General features: G+C 38.2%; 1 protein-coding gene across 1 annotated transcript in view; it reads right to left on the bottom strand.

Moving 5' to 3' along the window:
- METTL11B (methyltransferase like 11B) overlaps positions 1-18,483 on the bottom strand; it is a 29,208-nt gene extending 10,725 nt beyond the window's left edge. Inside the window, exons 1-2 of the mRNA XM_036755487.1 lie at positions 18,330-18,483; positions 5,946-6,121 (exon numbers count right to left, since the gene is read on the bottom strand). Of these exons, the coding sequence (XP_036611382.1) occupies positions 5,946-6,121; positions 18,330-18,483 (330 nt within the window). The remainder of the gene's footprint in view (positions 1-5,945; positions 6,122-18,329) is intronic.
- Positions 18,484-23,730: the final 5,247 nt, after the last annotated feature.

Below are 23,730 nucleotides of genomic sequence, written 5' to 3'. Positions count from 1 at the left end.
TTCTAGTCTCTTGTATAATCCTCACATCTCTTTGCCCCATTGCACCTTCCTCATTTTCACAGCCATTTCTCTTCTATTTGGAATTAAAAAGTTTCTTCCCTTACTTCTACCTCTCATTCAAAGTTCTCTGAGAAAGAGATGGGAAGCCTGAAATCATGGAGAAAGTTCCAGTGCTACACACAGAGAGCATAAGCACTCTCACTCTGGCTACACTACTTCATCATGACTAGACATATGTCCACTCTCAAATTTCAAAGAATGCTCCCTCCCTGCTATGTTTAACATGCAGATGAAATTGTTTCACAAAAACCATGAAGTGGAACAGGATAGACAAAGGTTTATTTGGCTGTGCCTAGCCTGTGGGGAATGTAAAAGACATAAATATATTAATGTGTTGATTTCTCTCCATTTAAATAATTCAATAAAATTAACTTGGATAAAGATACATATGTATACATTACACATGTGTGTATATACACAAATGTACATACATATGTTTAACTGGACAAGGTCCAGTTATCTGCAGTCATTCTAGAAAGGATATTACAATACAGTCTCCTAGAGTACTATTTCTCAAACTTTTTGTTCTCAGAACACCTTATAATCTTAAAAATTATTGAGGACCCCTAAAAGCTTTTGTTTATGTGAGTATATCTATCAATATTTACTATATTAGAAATTAAAACTAATAAAATTTTAAAATATATTGATTCAGAAATATGTTAACATATGTAATGTATTATATTAACATACATATTAACATAAAATATTTTATTAAATATATTACATATTATTAAATATAATAGAATAATATACCATTTTACATAACATAATATAACATTTAATATCACATAATATCATAAATATTATTTAAATATTTTTTAAAAGTAACTATATTTTACCAAAAAAATATTAGTGAGAAGGTTGGAATTTTTACATATGTTTGCAAATCTTTTTTGCAAATGTCTAGCTTAATAGAAGAGAGCTGGATTCTCATATCTGCTTCTGCATTCAATCTATTGAGATATATTGTTGTGGTTGAAATATATGGAGAAAATCTAGTCTTATACTGATATCTAGTTGGAAAAGGGAAATATATTTTAATAGGCGAATGCAATATTAGTATTATTCTGAAAATAGTTTTGACCTTGCAGACTCCCTAAAAGGGTCAGTCTTGATCCCTAGGAGTGATCAGACCATATTTTCAGAACTACTGCCCTAGAGGATAGTCTCCCTCTCCCTTCTCCCCTCTCTCCTCCATCAAGGGCCAGTCTTGGATTCAGAAAAAAACTGAGTTCAAGTCTTGCCTATGATGAATGCTGACTGTGTGACCCTGAGCAAGTCACTTCACCCCTAAGTACCCAAGGTAACTCTCTAAGACTCAAAATTTCAGAAGAGCAGTTTCTTTGGGATATGGCCAATATGGGAATTTGTTCTGCTTTTCTATGCCCATTTGTTACAAGACTTCAGTTTTGCCTTTTTCTTCCAGGATGGGAACTGGGGGAGGCAGGGTGAGTGGGGTCCATTGGACAGAGAGAGATAAAAAACAAATTCTTGAAAATGGGAGGGGAGTAAAATTTAATTTTAAAAAGGTAGATTAAAGAAAGGACAACCTGAAGCTTAGACTAAAATCATATTTCTGGGAAACAGAAAAACTATGAAATACTAGCTGTTTTGAAGAAAGAGCAAATTCACTATTTCAAGAAGTTGGAAAAATGGCAAGATATCAACAGAGCTATTAGCAGCATCCTAGTTCTGTTTATTTATCTGCTCAAGAAACATATTTGCATCAAATATAAAGACTCTCTCTTTCCCCCTTGTAACTGCTGCTGAAGTGAAAGCAATAAAAGTATTCAAATGGTCTGCCTTTTCCCAGCTGACACAAAAATAAATCTTGTCAGAGACAAGTATTCCCTCACTTCTTGGATCTTGCTCTGGCTACTAATTTAGCAGATCGTTAAGGTCACCCTGGTGTAATAGTAGTAATATTAACTCTAAAAATACGCTGTTTGTATCCAATTATAGGACACTACACAATGAGCATTGATAGCTCAGACAGAGAGCCTTTATAAGTCCCATGTCATTCACCAAAGACAAAGGTCACAGATGTTGAGCTAGAGGGGACCTCAGATGCCATCAAGTCTACCTTTCTTTGTAGGTGAAGAAACTGAGACTCAGGTATGTTAAGGGCATAGGGATAGTAGGTGTCAGGTAGAATTTGAAGTACTCTTTTGACATCGGCACATGGTCTATCTATTACTGTTACAATACAAATACAAAAATCTTTCTACTCTATTTACTCATGGAAGTTCCTTCCTTTGCCCAATTTCTTCTATTCCAAATCTTTCTGCCTTCTACATTAGGGGAAAGGGAGAAAGATTTCTTACCCCAAGGAAATTGGAAGCTACCATCATTATATGACCTTGAGCCCCTGCGAAGTGAGAAGGGGAAAGGAGAAAAGCCAATGTAGCCCATCCATAGATCCTGATGGTCAGACTGTGTCATCCTGTTCAAAGGGACAGAATGCCAAGGTGAGTGACTAAATTCATAAAGTGTTATGGGACCAGAATCTCAGAGCTGGAAGGGATCTTAGAGGGATATATTCGGGAATCTTTTCTACAATTCCCAGCCTTTACCTGAACCCACTACTTCCAGAGGCAGCTCGTTCCATTTGGGGATCTGTCTACTTCCTTACTTGACATATTCTTGAGGCCCTTCACCATCCAAGTTTATTTCTCCAGGATGTCAATATCCTTACTAAAATGTGACTTATAGAACACAATACTCCAAATATGCTCTAAGCACAGGGTGACCATTTTCTATCTCCCTTGCTGTGCAAGTCAGGTCTTGATATTAGTGCCTTCTCTCTGTTGCTTATTTCTAATTTGGTATCCCAAAACTCTTAGTGAAATTTTAAGCTATTGAAGCTTTAAAAGCATTAAGCTTTAATAGCTTAAAACTTCAGTAAAACTTTTGGGATGATACCCTGTATATCTTATTTATACATAATTGCATGTTGTTTCCCCATTAGACAGTAAGATCCTTGAGAGTAGAACTGTCTTTTGCCTTTTTTGTATCCCTATGGCAGTGACACAGCGCCTGGTACGTAGTAGTCATTTAATAAATATTGTTGTTTGTCCTTTGTTCTCCAAGAGGACCATGACAGCAGAGTGGTGATGCCATGACATGCAAGTGAATTGGATTTAAGTGAGGGAAAACAGTACAAAGTCACCGGCCTCACTCTCTCCTCCAGAGTCATCTTGGACCAGTGACCAGATATATAGATCGGGACCACTGGAGATGGCCCAAGATGCACTGGGGAATCTTGGCCTTTTCAAACTAAGATCTTTAACAGGTCTCAGTTTGACTGACGCAACACCCATTCAGTGATTAAAATTTGGAAGAAACTAAGAAATGAGGCAGAGAATGAACTCTTTGCCTAGTCAAAAAGAATAATAAAAAATAAAAAATAAAATTAAAAAAAATCAATCTGAGAGAAAAAAGACCTTCAGGGTTTCTGGACAAAACAGAAACAATTGCTACTTATATTCATTCTGAGCCAATCAGAGCCAAAACAATGACCAAGTAGGGCTTGGCCTGGGACCTAGAAATGTTAATTGACTATTGGAACACTCTAACCTTGACTGGGGAAAATTGGAAGAGAGATGTGGTTCGTACTCAACTAAAAGGAGGGCATGGGTTTTTACTATTTCACAAAAAATTGATAAAGTTATGAATATTTGACTTACAAACACCTGTCCCTAACCCAGACAAACATAACTGCAAATAATAGCCATCGCCACAACCCTTGATTCTGCAGCTGACTGGGGAGCTGACCAAATGGAGATGCTACTCTCCAGCCACCATCTACCACAACCCCCACCACGGGTCTCAAGGTTCAGATGTATCTAGGAAAGAGGGAAAGAAATTCAAGATTCAGAGGGACTCAGGGCTTGGGGGCTTCAACTATTATTATATATTATTGCTACAATTCAACTACATTATAGATCAAATAGGTCTGTGGGTTCTTAAGCTAACATCAAAAGTCTACAACTATTTCTGTGAGAAAATTCACTACAAGTACCAGACGATCCATCGACAAACGAACTTTTGGAATATTATCATTAATGAGCTATGAATTTCCTGTGTACACACTATAGAATGTCCTCATGAAAGGTTTATCACAAGGATTAGGACAGTCCAAAATGTTGTCTGTAGATTTGAGTGCATAGAGTAAGGGTCTACTGTAGTTTGAAGACCACATGATGCCTTCCTTGATTCCCACTAGCTGGTAATACATTACCTCCATACTCCCTTCACCAAAAACAAATGACCTTGAATCTACTTGGTATCTATCAATTATGTGTGTGTTGTCTGTTCATGGAATAAGCTCCTTCAGGACAAATAGTGTTTTACTTTTCTCTTTGTAACTTCAGTACCTGGTATGCGGCAGATACTTTAAGAAATGTTTATTAATCAATTGATTGAGATAGGACATTAGTCTTACTTGTGAAACCAGTGTTAACGAAGGAGTTAGGATCATAGATCTACATCCAACAGGAACCTCAAAGGCTATTGGGTCCAAATCACTCATTTTGTGGTTAAAAGAACTGAGGCCCAGGACAGCTAAGTCATTTGCAAAAGCTAGTAAATTTCGAGGGTAAAATCTGTTCATTCACTCACTGAACAGATATTTATTATACTCATAACTTCTACTGGCCTTTTTTAAGGGAGTAACTTGGTTATATCCATGACTGCTAGTGGACTGTATTTCTCTTATCTAAGGACCAGCAGAGCTAAGTGAAGAGAGGCTTTCCCCAACACCAGAGTCAGGATGATGATTTTTTTGGCTATGCAAATTCTCATCTACTAAGTTATAAAGGGTTACAAACTGTATCAGAGAATAGAGTGCTCATACTAGTAAAATCATAGATCCTTGAAGCACTAACATGCTTGTACGGGATAAAAAACCCACCTTGTCAATTATTTACTTTTTCTATTAATGCAACAACATATATACATAGTTTTAGCTGAAGAAAATTAGATAATACCCAATCACATCTATGATTTGCAATTACGTAAATTTTCATTCATTAGGATGTCAGTTGCCTATCTATAAGGTTCAGAAGAAAACGTATCTTTGGATCTTTGATGTCCCCTTATGGCAGAGGTGGGGAACCTGTGCCCTCGAGGGCACATGTGGCCTTCTAGGTCCTCAAGTGTGGCTCTTTGACTGAATCCAAACTTCACAGAACAAATCCCCTTAATAAAAGGATTTGTTGTGTAGAACTTGGACTCGGGCAAAAAGCCACATCCAAGGACCTAGAAGGCCACATGTGGCCTCAAGAGTGCAGGTTCCCCACCCCTGCCGTGTGGCATCAGCTGGTGGCATCAGAACCGTTGCTAGAAGAAAATAACAACAGTAAAGCAAATAGCATAGTACCTGGTTACATTTAGATAGCCAGGTACTATGCTATTTGCTTTACAATTATCTCATTTGATCCTCATAACCACCCTGGGAGGTCGGTGTTGTTATTATTATCCCCATTTTATAGGTGAGGAAACTGAGGCAAGTGACTTGCCCAGGGTCATATAGCTAGCAAGTATCTGAGGCTGGATTTGAACTCAGGTCTCCCTGACTCCAGGCCCAGCACTCTTATCTACTATACCACCTACCTGTCTTTCTCTGAAGCACATGGAATTCGTCAGTGCTATGAATACTAAATGCCACACTGCATCAACCAGAGGCTCAATGAAGCCCAACCTCACTGGTGATCCAACGGAGGATAGAGAAATCTATCCTCAAAAAAGTTTAGCCTGCAGCAGTCCAGCTGATGAATCCCCACGAGCTTCCTCTATCTTACACACTAAGACTGAAAACAGGATCCTGGCTAGTGCTTCCACACGCTTTTCCTCCTCACCAAAGCTTCCCTTGGATAACTCACCCCGACAAACTTCCTAAGAAATTCCTGGGAGGCCTGGATATCTGTGTTAGACAGTTCAATGTAATCTCCCATCATCCCCTCTTCTGTCGCTGGAACTTCACTGTAGAAAAGCTTTGCTCTGGCATAGAACTGCATCTCGCCGTTGATGACTTGGCTTGTTAAAGCATAGAGTTTCACTGCAAATGGAAGGAACATCACAAATGATCATGCGATATGGGCCACAACTTGAGTCAGTTCTCTGTTGGCATCTGGAGCTCCCTAAGAAGCCCCAAGATGTGGCTATGCAGTAACTATGACAAAGGACGATCAGTAGGGACTGACAGACTGTCCCAGAGAAGAAGGAAAAGGAAACAGGTACTACGCCAACTTAGCAATCACAATAGAAGTACGACTTTTAATCTCGATTTCATTTTCAGAGGCTGAAATTAGTACTGCTACAATTTCCTACTATATTTTTATTATATTTTAAAGCAAAAAATATAAAGGTGGCTTCTAAATAGATTGTTTTATTTGGCTGATGAAGACAGAGACTCAATATAATAATTTGGCAATTTAAATATAGAGGGGTGCAGGACCAGCCCAATCCATCAAACCAACTATTTACATAGGCACAGCAGCATTTTTTCACAATAACACTCTTTCCAAGTCAAAGAAATCTAGAGATCAGATCACCTACTTGGAATATCAGGCATTATTGTCGACATTTGGAAAGTCTATAAAGCCCAAGTGATAGTAAATCATAAACTCATAGAATTTAGAGATAGAAGAGGGTTATAGATATTATATAGTCCAACCCTCTTATTTTCCAGATGAAAAAACAAACTTAGGTGAAAGGGTTTGTCTGAAGTCGGACAAGTCTTAAGTGACAAAGCTAAGAGTTAAGCCCGAGTCTTCTGACTCAAAACTCTGACACACCATGCTGACCTTGTATACTATACATGCTGTACAATTTTTATCTTAATCAACCAGTTAATGGAGATTTGTTGAGTACTTTGTAGGTATAAAGCACTTTGGAGACTTTTAGAAGACCTGCTTTTAGAAAGCTTACAGTCAAATTTGGAAGCTAAGGCAAGCTACTTGAATACAATCAAAAAGCATTTATTAACCACTTCCTGTGTGCTAGGTATTGTTCTCAGTGCTAGAGATACAAAAAGTTAACTAACAAGGCAGTTTATTTATGACATTGGACAACACTTTATAGACTTGAGTTACCACCACAGGGGCTTTACTTACTTTCCTTTGGGAATCTGCTTGGTAGATGAGAGTGCTTAAATCTAAGGCCTCACAGTCCTAATAACCAGGCTTCCCTTAGGTGTAACTAATGAGTTAAAGAGAATAGGGCACATTTCCAGTTCAGATAGGCTTATCTGAGAAAATAAAACTCTATGTAAAAACAAAAAAGCAGAAATAACAAAAATACTCGCAATAGGATGAATAGCAAATGTAAAAACAGTGGCTCTTCCTAGACCTTACAGAGGTCTTTCCCATGAGCTCTCCTGACTAATAGGGGTTGAGACTTTCACTTAAGTTCTCCCCAAGGCCAGATATTGGATCTCATTGTCTCAAATCTGATTTTCCATGCTTACTTTTCTTCTGTTTCAGTAAGACAACGGTGACATCGGGTGACATTTCTTCATGTTAACCTTTGACTGAAGCAGAGATTATGTTCCTTCGGCTTAGAGTTCCTACAACTATGTTCTGGTCAACAACATCAGTGATGCAAGAATAATAAATGGTTACCACTTATCACACTATTTATTCTAGGTTTGGGTTGATTCATTCTTATTGACTATGTAAATGGCTCTCTCTGGGTTAGAGAACAGGACCTTAGAACTGGAAGAGACCTTGAAAATCATGTAACAGAACGCCTTTTATCTTTTTCTTTTCTTTATTCAGATCTATGATTTCACCAGTAAAGAAGCAGCCTCCAAACTTTTTTTGATCAGATACTCCTATTGGTAAAAAAAAAAATTGAGTATACATCCCCATATGTTTACTTATATTTTTAAAATATATTGATATGTATATATTAATAATGTATGTGTATTAATAATTATAAAGAGTAATAATAGGTAAGGTTAAGTAATATTAATCATACTATCATAAGGTATTAATAATCCCTAACAAGAAGTAATAATAGGTATTATTACCTAATAATAGTATAATATTATAGGCAATACATATAATATTAGCCTATTATGGGCTATTAGGTTTATAAAATTTATTTTAAAATATTACATTATAAAAGTACACTTAAATAAATGAAAAATAATGAGATAAATATGAAATAAATATATTTTATTTATTAATAATACAAAATTCATTTTTGCTTTCACTTAAATATCATTGTTAATGAAAATTTAGTAAGAGCAATGTGACTTAATATCTTACATTATTTTGGAAATTTGGGGTTTAACACTTTATGATACCATAATTCTAAGATCTGATTCCAAGTTCAGTTTCAATACTTGGCATTAATGAAATAACAATAACAGGTAACATTTACATAACACTTTAAAGTTTGCAAAAGGCTTTACAAATATCTTCCCATTTTATTCTCACAAAAAACCTGGGAAGTGGGTGCTTTATTTTCCCCATTTACAAATAAAGGAAATGCAGACTACCAAAGGCAAGTGACTTGCACAGGGTCACACAGCTAGTAAGTATCTAACGTAGGATTTGGACTCCAGTCTTCATGGCTCAATATTCAGAGTATTATCCATTTAGCCACTTAAATTAACTTTATTTCAATACTTGGTTTTAATGGTTGCCTGAAAAGGATAATTCACAGACATCTATGTCCAGAGCATCATTGGCTACATTGAATCATGATGCTCATTTTTCAATCTCATCCACCAATTATGCAGAGTTTTTAAATGGAAACTTGACTAACAAATTCCCAACTTCCCTTGAATGATTCCAATCAGTTGTTCTTGCAAATGATCACAAGGTGCCATTATAGTTTCTGCTTTTAAAAAAAAAAGTTTTAAAACCATTGAAATACTTCATTTGGAACATTTTTAAAATAGGCTAGAAAACAGTTGCCAAGTTTTTAAAGTGTGTGGACATGGCATAACAGTTTTTACATGACATCCTTTCATTGTTTTTGCCAGTTCAGAATGGAGAAAATATCTATCAAGAAAAGGTGATCAGCAATTTCATATGCTAGAGGTCAAGAACAATAGAGAAAAGGCCATCAGATTTGACAAATAAATCATTAGTAGCTTTGGAGAGAACAGTTTGTTTTGGGTGAGGAGACAAGGGTTAAAAAAAAGGTGATAATCTGGGATACTAGAAAGGTGGTGGTGCCCTTGAAGGAAATAGATGCCCTCTGGAGAGTGGTGTATTGGAGAGGAAATGATATAATGAGATCCGCAATGCAGATTGTATCTCTTCCACACTTGCACACTCTACGCTACTCACTCCTTCCCACCAAAGAATGGAAAATGTATGGGGGTGTGGGAGGGAGACTAGGAGAAGTTGAAGGCACTTGTGATAGCCATGAAAAATCTGATTGGCAGGGTTGGGGACACTGAGGGAAGAGGAAGAAAAAGAATTTTGCCTGTGTCACCTAAGTAGTACTTAGATTATTTCTACCCCAATTGAAAGTGGTAGAGTGAGGGAATATTGCACTTTCATCATAATGATTGTCTTAGCCAAAAAAGATATTTCGAGAAGACACATGGATTTTAATGGAAGAAAGGAGTACCTTATTGAAGACGGTCCTAAAGTTGATAGGAACTCATTTTTCCACTCTTTTGTTGATTGATTACACATCTTTTGTGTTCATGCTACAATCCTCTTGGAGTCAAGCCATGCCATCACCCCCATAATGAGGAGTACCACCTCCCCAGAAAGAAAACTTCTTCAACCAACAGAATTGGCAACTGCTCTGCAATTTGTAGCCTAAAGCAACTGAGAAATGACTTGCCCATCATTACGCAGAGGGTTTGTGGGACTTGAATCAAATTCTTCCTAATTCCAAAGACAGCTCTCCATCCACTATGCCATACTGCCTTCATATTGCAAGAAATTTTTATCAAGTCTCTGGGCCTTTATTTCCTGACAGAGGCCCAGAGAGGGGAAATGTCTAAGGTCACATGGCTAGTTAGTGACTGAGTTAGAACTAGATCTGTGGTCTCCTTAATCCCATCCAATGTTCTTTCCATAATAAACACGCACTACCTCCCCCTTGGAGTTCAGTATTAGTTTGACCTTTACTATAGAGTACTGCCAGTGACAGATTCCTGAGATCTAATCAAATAAAGCTGAGATCTCAGAAACTAGTCATGGCAGAAAGGCAAACCCTGGAGAGACCCTTTGTAAGTTATCTGAATAATAATATTATTTACTGTACATGGCTCCTTTCCCCCAAACAGCTCCAAGCTCAGTGGGGATCTGATCTCACTAATCCTTCCCACATCCCTGTGAGTTGGGGTGTGAGGCCAAAAATAGCCACTTACACTTTATATAGCAGGGAGTGGTAATTCAGGCCAGGCCTCCTGACAACACCTAGAATGAAGTTCTATTCATTAGACCGAACTGGCTCATGGAACTTTCAGAGGAGTCCTCCTTTTCATCCGACTCACTCCAAGCCACACCTTCCTTTTACCCTGTCCAAGCACTTGTGAATTTTTTAGGTTTAGAATTGGCAACCTCTGATGTGGCCAGATATCTACCCTGAAAAATTAGTTTAGTAAAACAGTAACCTTACTCTAATCTGGAGACAAATCTAGGGATGAGGGATACCCCAAATTCTAAATAATTTTATCTCTGACCCATCAATCTTCCCTGTATTCTTTCTGTGTGGGCTCTTAGGATATCAGTAAGAGGACTGAAGATGTAGAAATGTCATGCTGTATTAGACAACCATATCCTAATTTATGACATTTTATGTCAGACGTTTACCTCTTATACTTCCACAGACTATGCAGGCACTAGGCTTCTGTGGGCTGAATGAAAAGAGCTACTCACATCTGGGTAATGGCATAAGGAATTTAGAGTTCTCTAGGGCAGTTATGGGGCAGGAAGGTGGCCACCATAACTCTGGTATGTCCAAACCTAGAAATTATCTCAGGAGCTTCATCATTAATTACCCTCGTCTAAGGTAGATGACACAGCTTAGTATGTGAATATCCTAATAATCCATGCCCCATGTGTGTCCATTTTATTGATCAGTTTTGTTAGACTGTTTTTTCTTCATTTCAAAGAAAGTTTCAATGGGGGGTGGGGAGGAGTTACCGGGAAATGACTGTGGTAGGAAGGATGGGAGGCATAAATATAACTTGAATTAAAAGAAGGAAGCACACTAGACCTGGATCCCAAAAAAAGAGAAGACTCTGTTGGAGTCTTGGCTCCACTTCTCCGCAGCTGTCTGGTGCTGGGAGATACCTTAACCCTTTAGACTCTCTATTTCTTTATCTATAAAGTGAGGATAATAAAGCTTGCAATGACTACTTAGCAGGTTTGTTGTGAGGATAAAATAGGATTATATCTATAAAGCTCTGCATTATGGTAAAGAGCTACGTAAATATCAGCTGCAATTGGCTGATTGTGAACATTATTCCAAGATTGCAGGAAAACAAGCCAAGGCCCTCCTCGATCCAACGAAAGCAGTAAAACTAGTCATAGTCATCATCACCTGTTTAAGTCAACTGTTTGATAGAGCTTATTAAAACATTAATGCATGAATAGGGACGTTCCCATCTTCCCATGGTGCCAGCAACATTTCCACCACAAGGGGAATACACAGCTCTGTGGGAGCCTGGCGCGGGAGGCAGCCTTTTCTGGTTTGTCAGCTCAACTACTTCTTTTCACCTACTTGACAGAAGCATTTAACTAAATAAGATATATGAGCTGTCACAGCAGCCTCCAACCTCTCTCCTCCTCATAGCTTTAAATGTGCCCCACATTGGGAACAACTCACAAGCCTTTTCCTTTACCTGGAGAAGGGAAACAGCTTTGCCTTCTGGGATATATAATGATGTCATTTTAGAAGTCCTTGAAGTTCCGTGTGGCAAATTTAGCAGCCGATAGAACTAGACCCAGTGGACTCTCTTTAAAGATGGTGGGTCTTGGAAAGAGCAGCTTGGCATAGTGAAAAAAAAAGTACAGAACTTGGAATCAAGAAACCAGAGTTTTAACCCTAGCTTTGACATGACACTTACTTGCTGTATGACCATAATCTCTCTGACTCTAAGCTTCCTCACATATAAAATGGGAATAATTATGCTTGTGTTACCTAGTTCAATTCAATACATATTTATGAAATGCCTACTATGTGCAAAGCACTGTGCAGGGCACTGGAGATTCAAAGACAAAATAGAATAGTCCTTACTTTCAAGGCATTATAAGAATATGATGAGATATAATATACTATATGGATAATATAATATTCCTTATAGGAATAAGGGGACAGAACATGTACACAGATAAATAAACAAGAAGTATGCATGAAGTCATACAGAGTAATTTCAAGGGAGAAAGATCATTTATACCTGGGAGTTCCAATTTAGAATGCCAAGTTTGGAAGAAGGGAAAAGATAATTTTATTTTGGTTTTTTTAAATTATTTGGTTTGGGTTTATTTGGTCTACTTTGGACATGTTGAATTTGAGATGTCTATAGGACATTAAAGTCTGAGTTGTTCAAAAAGCAATTGGTTTTAGGGGAGGGGTTGCAATGGCAGCCTGGGACAGAGACAAGGAAGTTTGGAATAGCTGCTTCAGAGAATGGATAAGTGAATCCATTAGAGACCAGTAGAATGGTTGAGCTGTTGCTGTGATTGCTCTGTTCAAATCAAGTAACATAAATTTGTAGTGGACCTAGTCAGCATGGCGTCATGACTGTTCTATAACTCTCTCCAACAGTACCTGAATATAGCAAAGAAAGCAAATGATGGGAGATATCCAGGACTGAGGTTTGGTAGGCAGGAATTGAATGCCGGGCCGAGGATTTTGTATTTTATCCTAGGGCCAATTGGGAGGCTGAATATTTTTGAGTAAGGTAGAAATATAGTCAGGATTAGGATTTCAGAATATCGATTTGGCAGTTGTTTGAAGTATGAATTGGAGATGAGAGAGAGATGATAATTGAACACATGGGAGCTGATGTGATCACCAGGGAAAGGAGTATGGAGTTTTTATGAGAATTATGAAAGAGCAATTTAAAATTTAAAATGCTATGTAAGTGTTAGCTATTATTTTTAATTGGACACTGATTTCTAGGCCTATATTTGATTCTCCCAAAAAAACAACCAGGAGGCTCTTTATCTCAAGAAAACTATGGATGAATAGCATTAGAACTGGAATAAATGAGTAAATGAATGTATTTTTTACCTCCAAAGAGTGCCTTCCTTTTTGAACATCCCAGCATAAAATCTGTGTTTTGAATGGATTTTCCCCCACTACCTCCTAATCCAAAAAGGTGGCACAGCATACATTGGCATCAGTTCCATTTGGGAAGATAGCTACCAGGCATTGCTCTCATTTTTTAAAGCTTAGTGGTAGTGAGTAGCACTTCTCATAATACAAATGGGGAATTTTAACTGAGCAGGTGCTTGTTCAATCAATCTCTGCAGCCCAGGGAAATCATTTCTGCAAAATACTTCATTACAGAACATCACTATAAAATGTTTTGGGTGTGAAGATTGGTTTCCTCTCTATCTTTTTCTTTACGGCTGAACATAATAATCCTCAATACCAAGATCTCTCCCTATAGGCTCTCAGAGAGAAGGGCTTACTTTTATAAAGAGGAATTGCTTTTCATCCCAATAAAGCCTTGATATCACCAACTGCTGGTCATAAAATCTCTGAATAAATGTAATCAAGATGGACCCCCCAGATTTCACAGGGGTATTCTGTATATATCTCCTTGGGCAAGTCATGGTGTGTCACTACTGGGTAATGAATGCCAGCTGCTTTTAAGCCCAAAATTAGTCTTAAGGCAGCCATAGTCATAGGTCTCAATCCCCTTGGTATCCTGAGCTAAAGCAGCACAGAGAACTAGAGTTATTTTCTGGGTAATTTGGAAATAAGAAGTTTTGGTTATAAGCATCATGCTATAGTTGAAAGAACAAGCTAAAAATGTACAAATTATTTTTCCACACTTTTAAAAATAAAACAGTCCTTTATTAAAGCAACCAAGCATAAATATTAACTGATATTAACATGATATATTTTAATGATATAAAAATAGAGCAATCTTTAAAGAAATAAAAGTGCTGAGAAACAACTAGGTACCTTCAAATGTTCTCAGTTACTACTTGGGCTAAATATTGATTTCCTCCAGGCTTGAGTATAACACAACTTTCTAACAGTCCAAATTATTTTGGGATTTAGGCACTTCTAGAACTTGTCTACGCCTCCTAGACTTTCATCGTTTTGGCCAGGACTCAAAACACTCAGACTTTTTCCTGCTAAAGACTTGAACAAGTTCTCCAGAGATCAAGGCATTGGATTGAAAGGGACTTTTTCACTTAACCAGGGGTTCTCAGCACGCTTGCTCTCTAACTACTCAGTCCCTTCCTGTCTCCTTGACTTTCTAATTCTTGCAAGAAAGTCATTGCTTTCCCTATAGCACTGATTTGCTTTGGAAGAAAGGTAATAGCTCAATTTAGGATATTTTAAATTTGAGGGACTGGTGGATCATCCAAGAAAAATTATCCTATAAGCAGTTGGAGATTCTGGTCTGGACATAAGAAGAGAGGTTAACACTGTTGAATTGGTTTTGGGTGTTACTTCAGGCAACTAGGCAGCTCAGTGGATAGAGCACTGGGCCTAGAGTCAGGAAGATTCAAGTCCATCCTCAGACTCTTAAAAGCTTAACCTTCGCTTCAGTTTCCTCATTAGTAAAATAGGGATAATAATAAAACTTTCCTCCTAGGGTTGGTGTAAAGATAAGAGATATTTATAAAGTGCTTTGAAAACCTTAAAGAATTATATAAATGCTAGTTATCACCACCATCATCATTATAGCAGTAATTAAAGTCATGGGAATGAATGAGATTGCTAGGAGAGAGTAAAAACAAGTAACTGAGTAGGACACTTCCCTCAAAAAGGTGAAGACTCATTTGAACAGACCATTAACAAGGTCTTCAATACAATTTATTTAACAAGCATTTATTAATACTAGGATGACAAGGCATATCAATTGATGTGAAAACATTTATTGAGATTTTACTTTAATAGTTTTTCATTCTATCTCTATTTTCTTTGCCCTGTAGTTTAAAAAATATGCTGCACCAATTGACACAGCTTCAAGGTATTCTTAAATTTGGTTCCTTCCAGCGTGTCTACACTGTCCTCTGGGAGTACAAAGAAAAGAATGCAGTCCCCGACCTCAAGGAGTTTATATTTTAAGATGAAAACTAGGGGAATAAGGAAAGCTTTCAGCACGCAGATGGTACCTTGAAAGAAGCTAGAAACCATTTTGCCAATAATAAAATGAGGAAGAAAGGTTTCTCCAAAGAACAGTTACTTAAGTTAAGCCTGGAAGAAAGCAAAGGATTTTGTGAGGTCTATAGAGAGTTAAATTCATCTGTCTACAATAGACAAAGAAACAATAACAAAAGGATGAGGGCACACTGAGTACTAATATAAATTATACAGCTCCGTTATACTACCCAAAACTAATTGAAGAGAGAAGACAGGAAAAACAATCATTCTCTAGGAAGTAGCACCTGGCTCTCAGGTGCCATCTTAAAAAGCATTGTTGGGAGAGTCTGAGAGGTCCCTGAATGAGGCTGATTGCTATAAATGGGGCAACTTGTACCTTGTGTGATTTTTAATGGTCAGAATAAATACTATTCAGTCATGGCATATTCTTACCTAAATTAAACGAAGCCAGTCACAATTGAAATAAGCTAGAATCAATTTTGAGAGATTTTTCAGTGCCAAGCAGTATAGAAAACATTTTTGCCTCTTGAATAGAATCAAGGATTTCAACCAGCTAGATAATAATGGGTAACACTGATAAAGTGCTCTAAGGTTTGCAAAGCATTTTACATAGTTTATTTCATTTGATCCTCACAGTAACCCTGTGAGGAGTCATTATTATCTCAGTTTTAGAGATGAGGAAACTGAGGCCTAGTGTCTAAGTGACTTGCCCAAGTTCATATGGCTAGTAAGCATCCGAGGCAGAATTCAAACTCAGTTTTAAACCTGGCCCAAGAATCTACCCACTATGCTACCTACTACCTAAGTTCCAGATTTGGGTTCTAGACCTGGGTTCTAGACCTAGACCTGAGATCTCATGTAAATCACAACACTCCTCTGAGCTTCAATTTCCCTATATGTAAAGTTAGGATAAGACCTACTTACCACACAGGGGCGTTGTGAAGATCAGCTAAGGGACTAGACTACACTGCAGGACCCAACTAGGGACTCTGGCTCCCACCCTTGGCCACCACTGGGCTCCTGATTGGTGAGAGTTCTTGATATCTAGCTAGACCTAAGCTGATCTAGCCATACCATTGACACACCAGACCAAAACAAACTTCCCAGACCACCACTCTCCTATGTGTGTTGTCTTCCTCTATTAAGATAGATAAATTCCATGAGGATAGAGACCGTCTTCCTCTTTGTATCTGTATCCTTAGCACAATACCTAGCACACAGTAAGCACTTAATAAATGCCTTTATGTTCATTCATTCAAAATATAGTTGACCCAACTTCAAGACAACTCAACAAGGGTGAGTTATTAAAATTTTTCCATGAACAAAACCCTGCCTTGAGAAATAGTTTTAGGCATAAAGGCCTTGATTCAGATTGTTCTTCATCCAGATTTCCCTCAAATAGCACAATTTCCTTCAAAACATTCCTTAGGTGCTACCTTCTAAATGGAGCCTTTCTTCCTTCCCTTTGTTGTTAATGCTCACCCCTTTTCTGAAAATACTTTGTATTCTTTTGTATATACTTTGTGCTTACTTATCTGTGTATGTGTTGCATTCTCCTGCAAACTATAAGGTTCTCTATGGGAGGGACTGTTCTGCGTTTACTTTCCCATCAAAAAAGATGATGCCTGGCACATAGTAGGCCCTTAAATGTGTGTTGAATTGAATTAAACTAGTTGACTATTTCCAGACTCTAAAAACTGCCCTACTTCATCTAAGACCCAAATGGGCTTTCAGGCAACCTTAGAAAAATTGTCTGGGAACCATATATGAGTAACTCCCTTGCTATTCCTGGAAAAACTCACAGTATATAAAACTTATTCCTTAGTCATGACTTTATTTCCTACAGATTGGCTATAAATGATACTCTGAAGTGACCAGTTCAATAGAAATGAGGGTAGACAGGCCTGATAAGCCTTTTATTACTCTATTGTTCAATTCCTTGAAAACTGGAGGAAAGGAGAGGGCTATTATCCCAGTTTCTCATACAAAGTCCCCTTTCTACGCCTCCCACCTCAGCCAAATAAAAAGAATCAAAAGCTGCCTTTTTATTTTCTCCGCTTACTACTGTGGCTCATAAAGGTCAAAAAAGGATATTTTAAAGTTCAAGAATTTGGGAAATATATCACTTTGGGCATATTTCAAAACCAAATTAAGTCCAACCTAAGAGACTTACCAAAGACCCAAACTGAAACCGAACCAGTGCACCATTTTCCTATTGTTGTGAGTTTGCACCTCTCCTAGATCCTTAATAAGCTGCATTGCAAACTTATCCAACTTTAAGAGCCCTAAGTATTCACAAAATAGTAATCATGCCCATAGGATCACAGATATAGAGCTGCGAGCTACTTTAGAGGGCACCAGTTCCAACCCCCTCATTTTTCAGATAAGGAAATTGAGACCTAGGAAAGGTTAAGAGACTTGATTAAGGTCCCACATTTGGTAAGCCTCAGAGCGAGAATCTGAACTGAGGTCATCTGAAAAATGAGCTGGAGAAGGAAACGGCAAACCACTAACTGTATCTTTGCCAAGAAAACCCCAAATGGGGTCAGGAGAGTCAAAACACACCTGAAATGACTGAACAATAGACCTCTGACTTTAGCACCATTGAGAACACTTTCCATTGTACCATAGGGCATCTCTTTCAGGGAGAGCGAGTGCTTCTAATTCTAGGCCTCAGATGGGAAGAGAAATGCCTTGACTGCTGTGAATCTCAGACTAGAAACCTGCAGTTCTAACTCACAGTTTAAGTACAGTTTTCCAGAGAGTCTTTGCTCTCTATTCTCCCATAAAAGCATTCCTCAGCCATGTGTCTGCTGAAAGTTGCCCTCTGGGGTAGTTTGTAGCAGTAAAAGAAAATGTAAAATGTTCCTTTTCTATTTCTTCACCCCTCCCACCCCCCCCCCACACACACACACACACACACATGCCCACAACAAACCAGCCACCCCAGGCATCTCCCTGCTGTGATCCTGCAGGTTTCACGTACTCACCCAGAGAAAGTTTTTCCAGGAGATAGAGATAACTCTGAAAGAAGTCATTGCGGATTGCCCTGTGAAGGATGAAGGACATGCTATGCCGACACAGCTCATCATCTGTCTTTTGCCAACGGGATCTAAAGGCAAAATGGGCTCCCAGATAGGCCATGATGAGGGGAAGAGGGAGAATGATTCTTTCTACATGGAAAGGAAGACTCCTGCCTGACCAAGTTTGTAGAGTGAGTGATCTCCTTCTGCAGGAGCTCAGGGCTGTCATTTTAAATCATCTCTCAGTCCTCTGTCATTCTATATCATGGCTAAGTGTCATGGGGTGGGTGGAGATGTCGGAGAAGGGGGGTAGGGGTAAGGGAAGGGAGGCATGGAGAGGTCAGACTTTTGGCATTTTCCCCAGTCTCTTGGGTGTCACCCCTTCCAGGCCAACAAGTGCTGAGCAAAGATGAAAACACAGGCTGAGATGCTGCGAACACACACACACACACACACATACACACACACACCACCACACACCACCCAGAGGATTTGCTTTAATTTGATCCTAATCTTGGACTTGTTTCATTTCCATATCAAAGAGCCAAGGATATGTGCCTGGGACAAGGTAAACGCTGGCTGATTGATTGATATTTAAAAGAAAAAAAAAGTCTTTGCAAACTTTTTCCATGATTTGTCCTATACATCCTGGGACATTGAATTCCAGTGATGAAAGCGCCTTCCATTGGGCATCTGGTCCACTCTCCTTCTACAAGGCAAGATTGGCCTCAATCTTCCAGATAGAGCAATAGATTTCTCACTGGCTGAAGAATTTCCAGGACAGAAAATTACTTGGTAACTCATCTCATTCTTAAACATTCCTCCCTGTCAGGGAGCTCTTTCTATAAGAAGTTCTGTGTACTTTCAAATGTTATTTAAACTTTTTTCTTCTGCCCCTTTTTTTGGGTATAAGACTTTTCTCTCCAGGACATGCACTCAGATGTCCAGATGTTTCCAGTAGGAAAATGAACAAGAAATTATCATATGTCTTAGGACCAAAATAAAGAAAATACCACAATGGCCCTTTTTTAAGCTATGAGATTTAACCTAGTGTCTCTGTTTTCAGTTCCTTCATGAGGTTGTCATGGTCTCATACGTGGCATGCTGCAAAAGGAAAAGGAATCAGAGACTCCCTACTTTGATATTTGAATTTCCTGGTTTAACTTCTGTGATGCCTTAGGCTACCTTTCTGTGCATCAACTTTCTAAATATATGAGAAAACTATAACCCTTCCTGTCCCCCTACACTCCTTATACAATACTGCGATAAAGGTCATACTTCAATAAATGCTTTATCTGATCTCTAATTTACCTCTAAAGAGGGCTCATGGTCTTCTGAGAAAACTGATGACAAGGAAGTAAAGAAAAGCTGGACAGCTCTGAACACAACGAGTAGTATTTATTTTATAGGCTTTCTTAAAAGGAAATTTATTGCTGTATATTTTGAATCCTCTCACATTCTGCTGTGCACGTGGCAATGTTTTTTTTTTCCTTTTCTTATTTTATATTTGTTTTAACATTTAAGTTTGTAATGTTTCTTTTTCTTTTCTTATTGTGTATGTAAGTTTAAATACATTAATTTTTTAAAGAGAAAGCTGAAGATGTGCTGAAGCTCTTACAACAGCCTAACCTATTCCTGCTTCTTTTATATCTCAGGGACAGTGTGGCATTGTATATAGAATGGTAGTAGTGGCCATAAGAGACAAGAAGACTTGAGTTCAAACCCTTCAGATATTTATCAGTGGGGTGAATCTTAGGCCCTTTCAGCCTCAGTTTTTTCATCTATGAAACAGAGATATAATAATGGCACCCACCACAGAGAGGTTGTGTGAGGCTCAAAGGAGATAATGTAGGTAAGAGGTTTTGTAACCCTTAAAAAAGCGCTACATACTTGCAAGCTATTATTATTACTATTTTCACTTTCTCCTTAGATTTAGCGAAGTCTTCATAAGCCTGCTGAAATGATCAGATTTTAGAGCCATCGCTTTTAGGTGTAAATGTAAAATAATTGGGGCACAGGGGGCAGCATCAAAGAGGAAAAGACCAGATCTATGGTTCATCAATGAGGAAGGTCTCTCGAGCAATCCAGATCAGCAGCTGCTTGTCTATAACTTAGAGTCTTATAAAGAGGCTTGGATAATTGATGCCTGGCTAGCAGGGAAACAGGAATAGATATAGCTCTAGCATCTCCTTCCTCCATTATTCTCCAAAGGATACTTTGACTCTTGCCAAGAGGAGAAGCTAAAGGTTGGGACTAAAGGCCAGCTGCTCTGCCCTCCTCAGAGAGAGGGGTACTGGGATAGGGTTATATCTTTCTCGATTAAATATTATTTGTCTAGGCTAGTGGCATCAAACTCAAACATAAATGTAGACCACTAATGCATGCATAAGGATCCCGGAGGGCTGCATAATGATTTACTTTTAAAATGTAAATTTTTATGTATTATATTTTAATTTATTTTGTTAACTATTTCCCAATTACATTTTAATCTGTTTTGAACTGCTCTCAGCAGTGTAATGGACCAATGTGGGCTCCCAGTGTATGACACCTCTGGTCTAGGTGATATAATTTTAGGTTTAAGCTAAACTCCTAATCACGATTTCTATTTTTTTTGAGGCAATTGGAGTTAAGTGACTTGCCCAGGGTAACACAACTAGTATGTGACTCAGGCCAGATTTGAACTCAGTATGTCCTGACTCCAGGGCTGTTGTTCTATCTACTGCACCACCTAGCTGCCTTCTTTAATCACTATTCCTTAATGGGGGAAGGAGGACCTGAAACTCTGTATACAAGGCTTGATTCCCTTCCCATTAAATACCAATTCCACAAAGAACACACATAGCCAATAGCAAAAAAAAAATCCATTTATCCAAGTGGACAGAAAAGCAGAAATCAAAGAAAGTATACATATGAGACTACATACCAGACAATGCAGATTTAAGAAACTCCCCAACTGGGAGTAAGATAACTCAGCTCTATCAAGAGGGGAGATCTCAAATCTCACCCAAAAAGGGAATTACACGAAGTCTCTAATGTAGCAAGCTGAGACTAAGGACATGATGGAGACTATCAGCTCCTCTCATGTCAGCTTCTTCCTGGAGTCTTTTCTTCCCTCCAGCAACTTGAAGTGGAGTTGGCATTGTCCATCTTCTCTCTTGAAGCTGGAAGCCAGAAGTATCCAAAGAGACTGAAGAGCCCACACCTCTCTTCTCTCCCATTCTCTCCAACTTTGGCCCTGATGCAGGCACAGGGCGTTGATCTCCACCAATGAGGAGAGAGTCTCATACCTACAAGCCTATTACAATAACTCTTACTACTATTATTTCATCAGAGACTTGTTAAGCCTGCTGAAATCTTCAGATTTTAGACCCGTCACATCTATGTATGGATGAATGTATTCTATATATGGAAGATAATTGGGAAGAGAGGATTGAGGAGGCAGAGAAGACCAGACCTATGGTTTCATCAATGTAGAAGACCTCTCCAACAATGCAAATCAGCAGCAAATTTATAGTCTTACAAAGGAGACTGAGTAAATGGGAGATTACAAGGCTTGCCCACAGTCACACAATCAATATGTGTCAGAGTCAGGAATTGAACTCACTTTTTTTTTGCTAGATTTTAGCAAAACATGAGCTATTATTCTTGGGAACATGATAGAGAGATAATGATAAGAACTGACATTTTAATGTACTTTAAGGTTCACAAGGCATTTTATACTATCGCAGTTGGGCCTCATGATAATCCTGAGGTATATACTACAGGTGTTATTATCCCCATTTCATAGATAAGAAAATTGAGGCTTGAGCCTCAAGCATTTATTACAGTCATTGTGCTAAGTGCTAGGAATACAGAGAAAGGCAAAAACATGGTTTCTGCCTCACATTCTACTGGGAGATACAATATGCAAATAACTACATGCAAGATATATACAGTGAGTAACTGGCTTACTTAAGATCACACAGATAGTATATATCAGTTTTAAACATAGGTTCCCAGAGACGAAATTAAAAGTTTAGAATGTAGGCTCAAGCTAGCGGTGAACATATGAAAACAATGACCATAGCTATTTAAATAGTATTTTAGCCACTGTTGGCTTTCTGAGCAACTAGGAGAATGCCTTTCACAGAGCATAAGAACCTAAGAAAAGCTTATTAAATGGAAATTGACTAGTTAACCACAATTTGAAAATCCTAGTGATTTTCTTTCAACTATTTTAACTTTTAGAAATAACTGTTTCAATTTAAGTTCAAGGTATTTTTGCTTAAAAAAGAATTGATTAGTTTATTTCCTAATTCTGAATGTTTTGTCTTTAAATATTAAGAAAATTGTCTTGTTTATTGCATTTGGCAAGTTATCTCCATCAACAAAAGACTGTGATCTTGGCAAATTCTCTGTTGACCTAGGCCAAGTAATGGGCCTAGTTGTTTTTTTTTTAAATCATATTCTACCTCTGGATAAAATTTAATCTTTTCTTCTTTTTCAGGCAGAAAATAAATTTGTTTCATTTTTTGTCAAGCTTGGGCAAAGACAAAGTATGTTCTTGGTACTAGTTACAAAAATAACAGTGAACTAATGACCGTTGTATTTTTTCCACCAATTTAAAAATGACCCTTACATTTCATTTGTATTTATGCTACTCAAAAGAATACACTGGATGTCTTCAAACACAGGACTATAATCATTACAATCACTATGCGATACCACTAAAAATGAACATTTCCCACTTCTAGATGCTGGGTGCCAAAGCAATCAAATCGAGGCCATGTAGGCATTGGCTCAAGGATCTCATGTTTAGATTAGAGAAGAGAATGCCTGGTGTGAGGAACAAAAACAGGAATGATTGCTGTTTTCAAGTATTCAAAGGCCTCTCGTGGAAGGAGGAATAAACATTTATTCTGAATGGTTCCAAAAGGCAGAGTTTAGGAATAATGCTCCAAAATGCAGAGGTTAATTTAGGCACCAAGGAAAGGAAATACTTCCTAACAATTAGAGCTATCCAAAAATGGAATGGGCTACCTTGGGAGGTAGTTAGGACTATTCAGGTTCTTCTCAGGTCCTCCCTAGACCTGGATATCTAGATACTATCCTCTCAATGTAGTTAAAGATGGCATTAATGGAAGTAGCCTTTTATTGCCTAGTGGGCTGCTGGGAAGTATAATTGTCAATACCCTGTACAAGAAGGAAAGAGAAAGAAATAATGAAAGAAGGCAGGAAGGAAGGTAGGAAGGAAGGAAGGAAGGAAGGAAGGAAGGAAGGAAGGAAGGAAGGAAGGAAGGAAGGAAGGAGGGAGGGAGGGAAGGAGGGAAGGAGGGAGGGAAGGAAGGAAGGAAGAAAAGAAGAGAAAAAAGAAAAGGAAGGAAACCAG

This window comes from Trichosurus vulpecula, chromosome 4 (assembly GCF_011100635.1).
Source record: "Trichosurus vulpecula isolate mTriVul1 chromosome 4, mTriVul1.pri, whole genome shotgun sequence".
In the NCBI taxonomy this organism is placed as follows: Eukaryota; Metazoa; Chordata; class Mammalia; order Diprotodontia; family Phalangeridae; genus Trichosurus; species Trichosurus vulpecula.
This window is presented reverse-complemented; position numbering and strand designations above follow the sequence as displayed.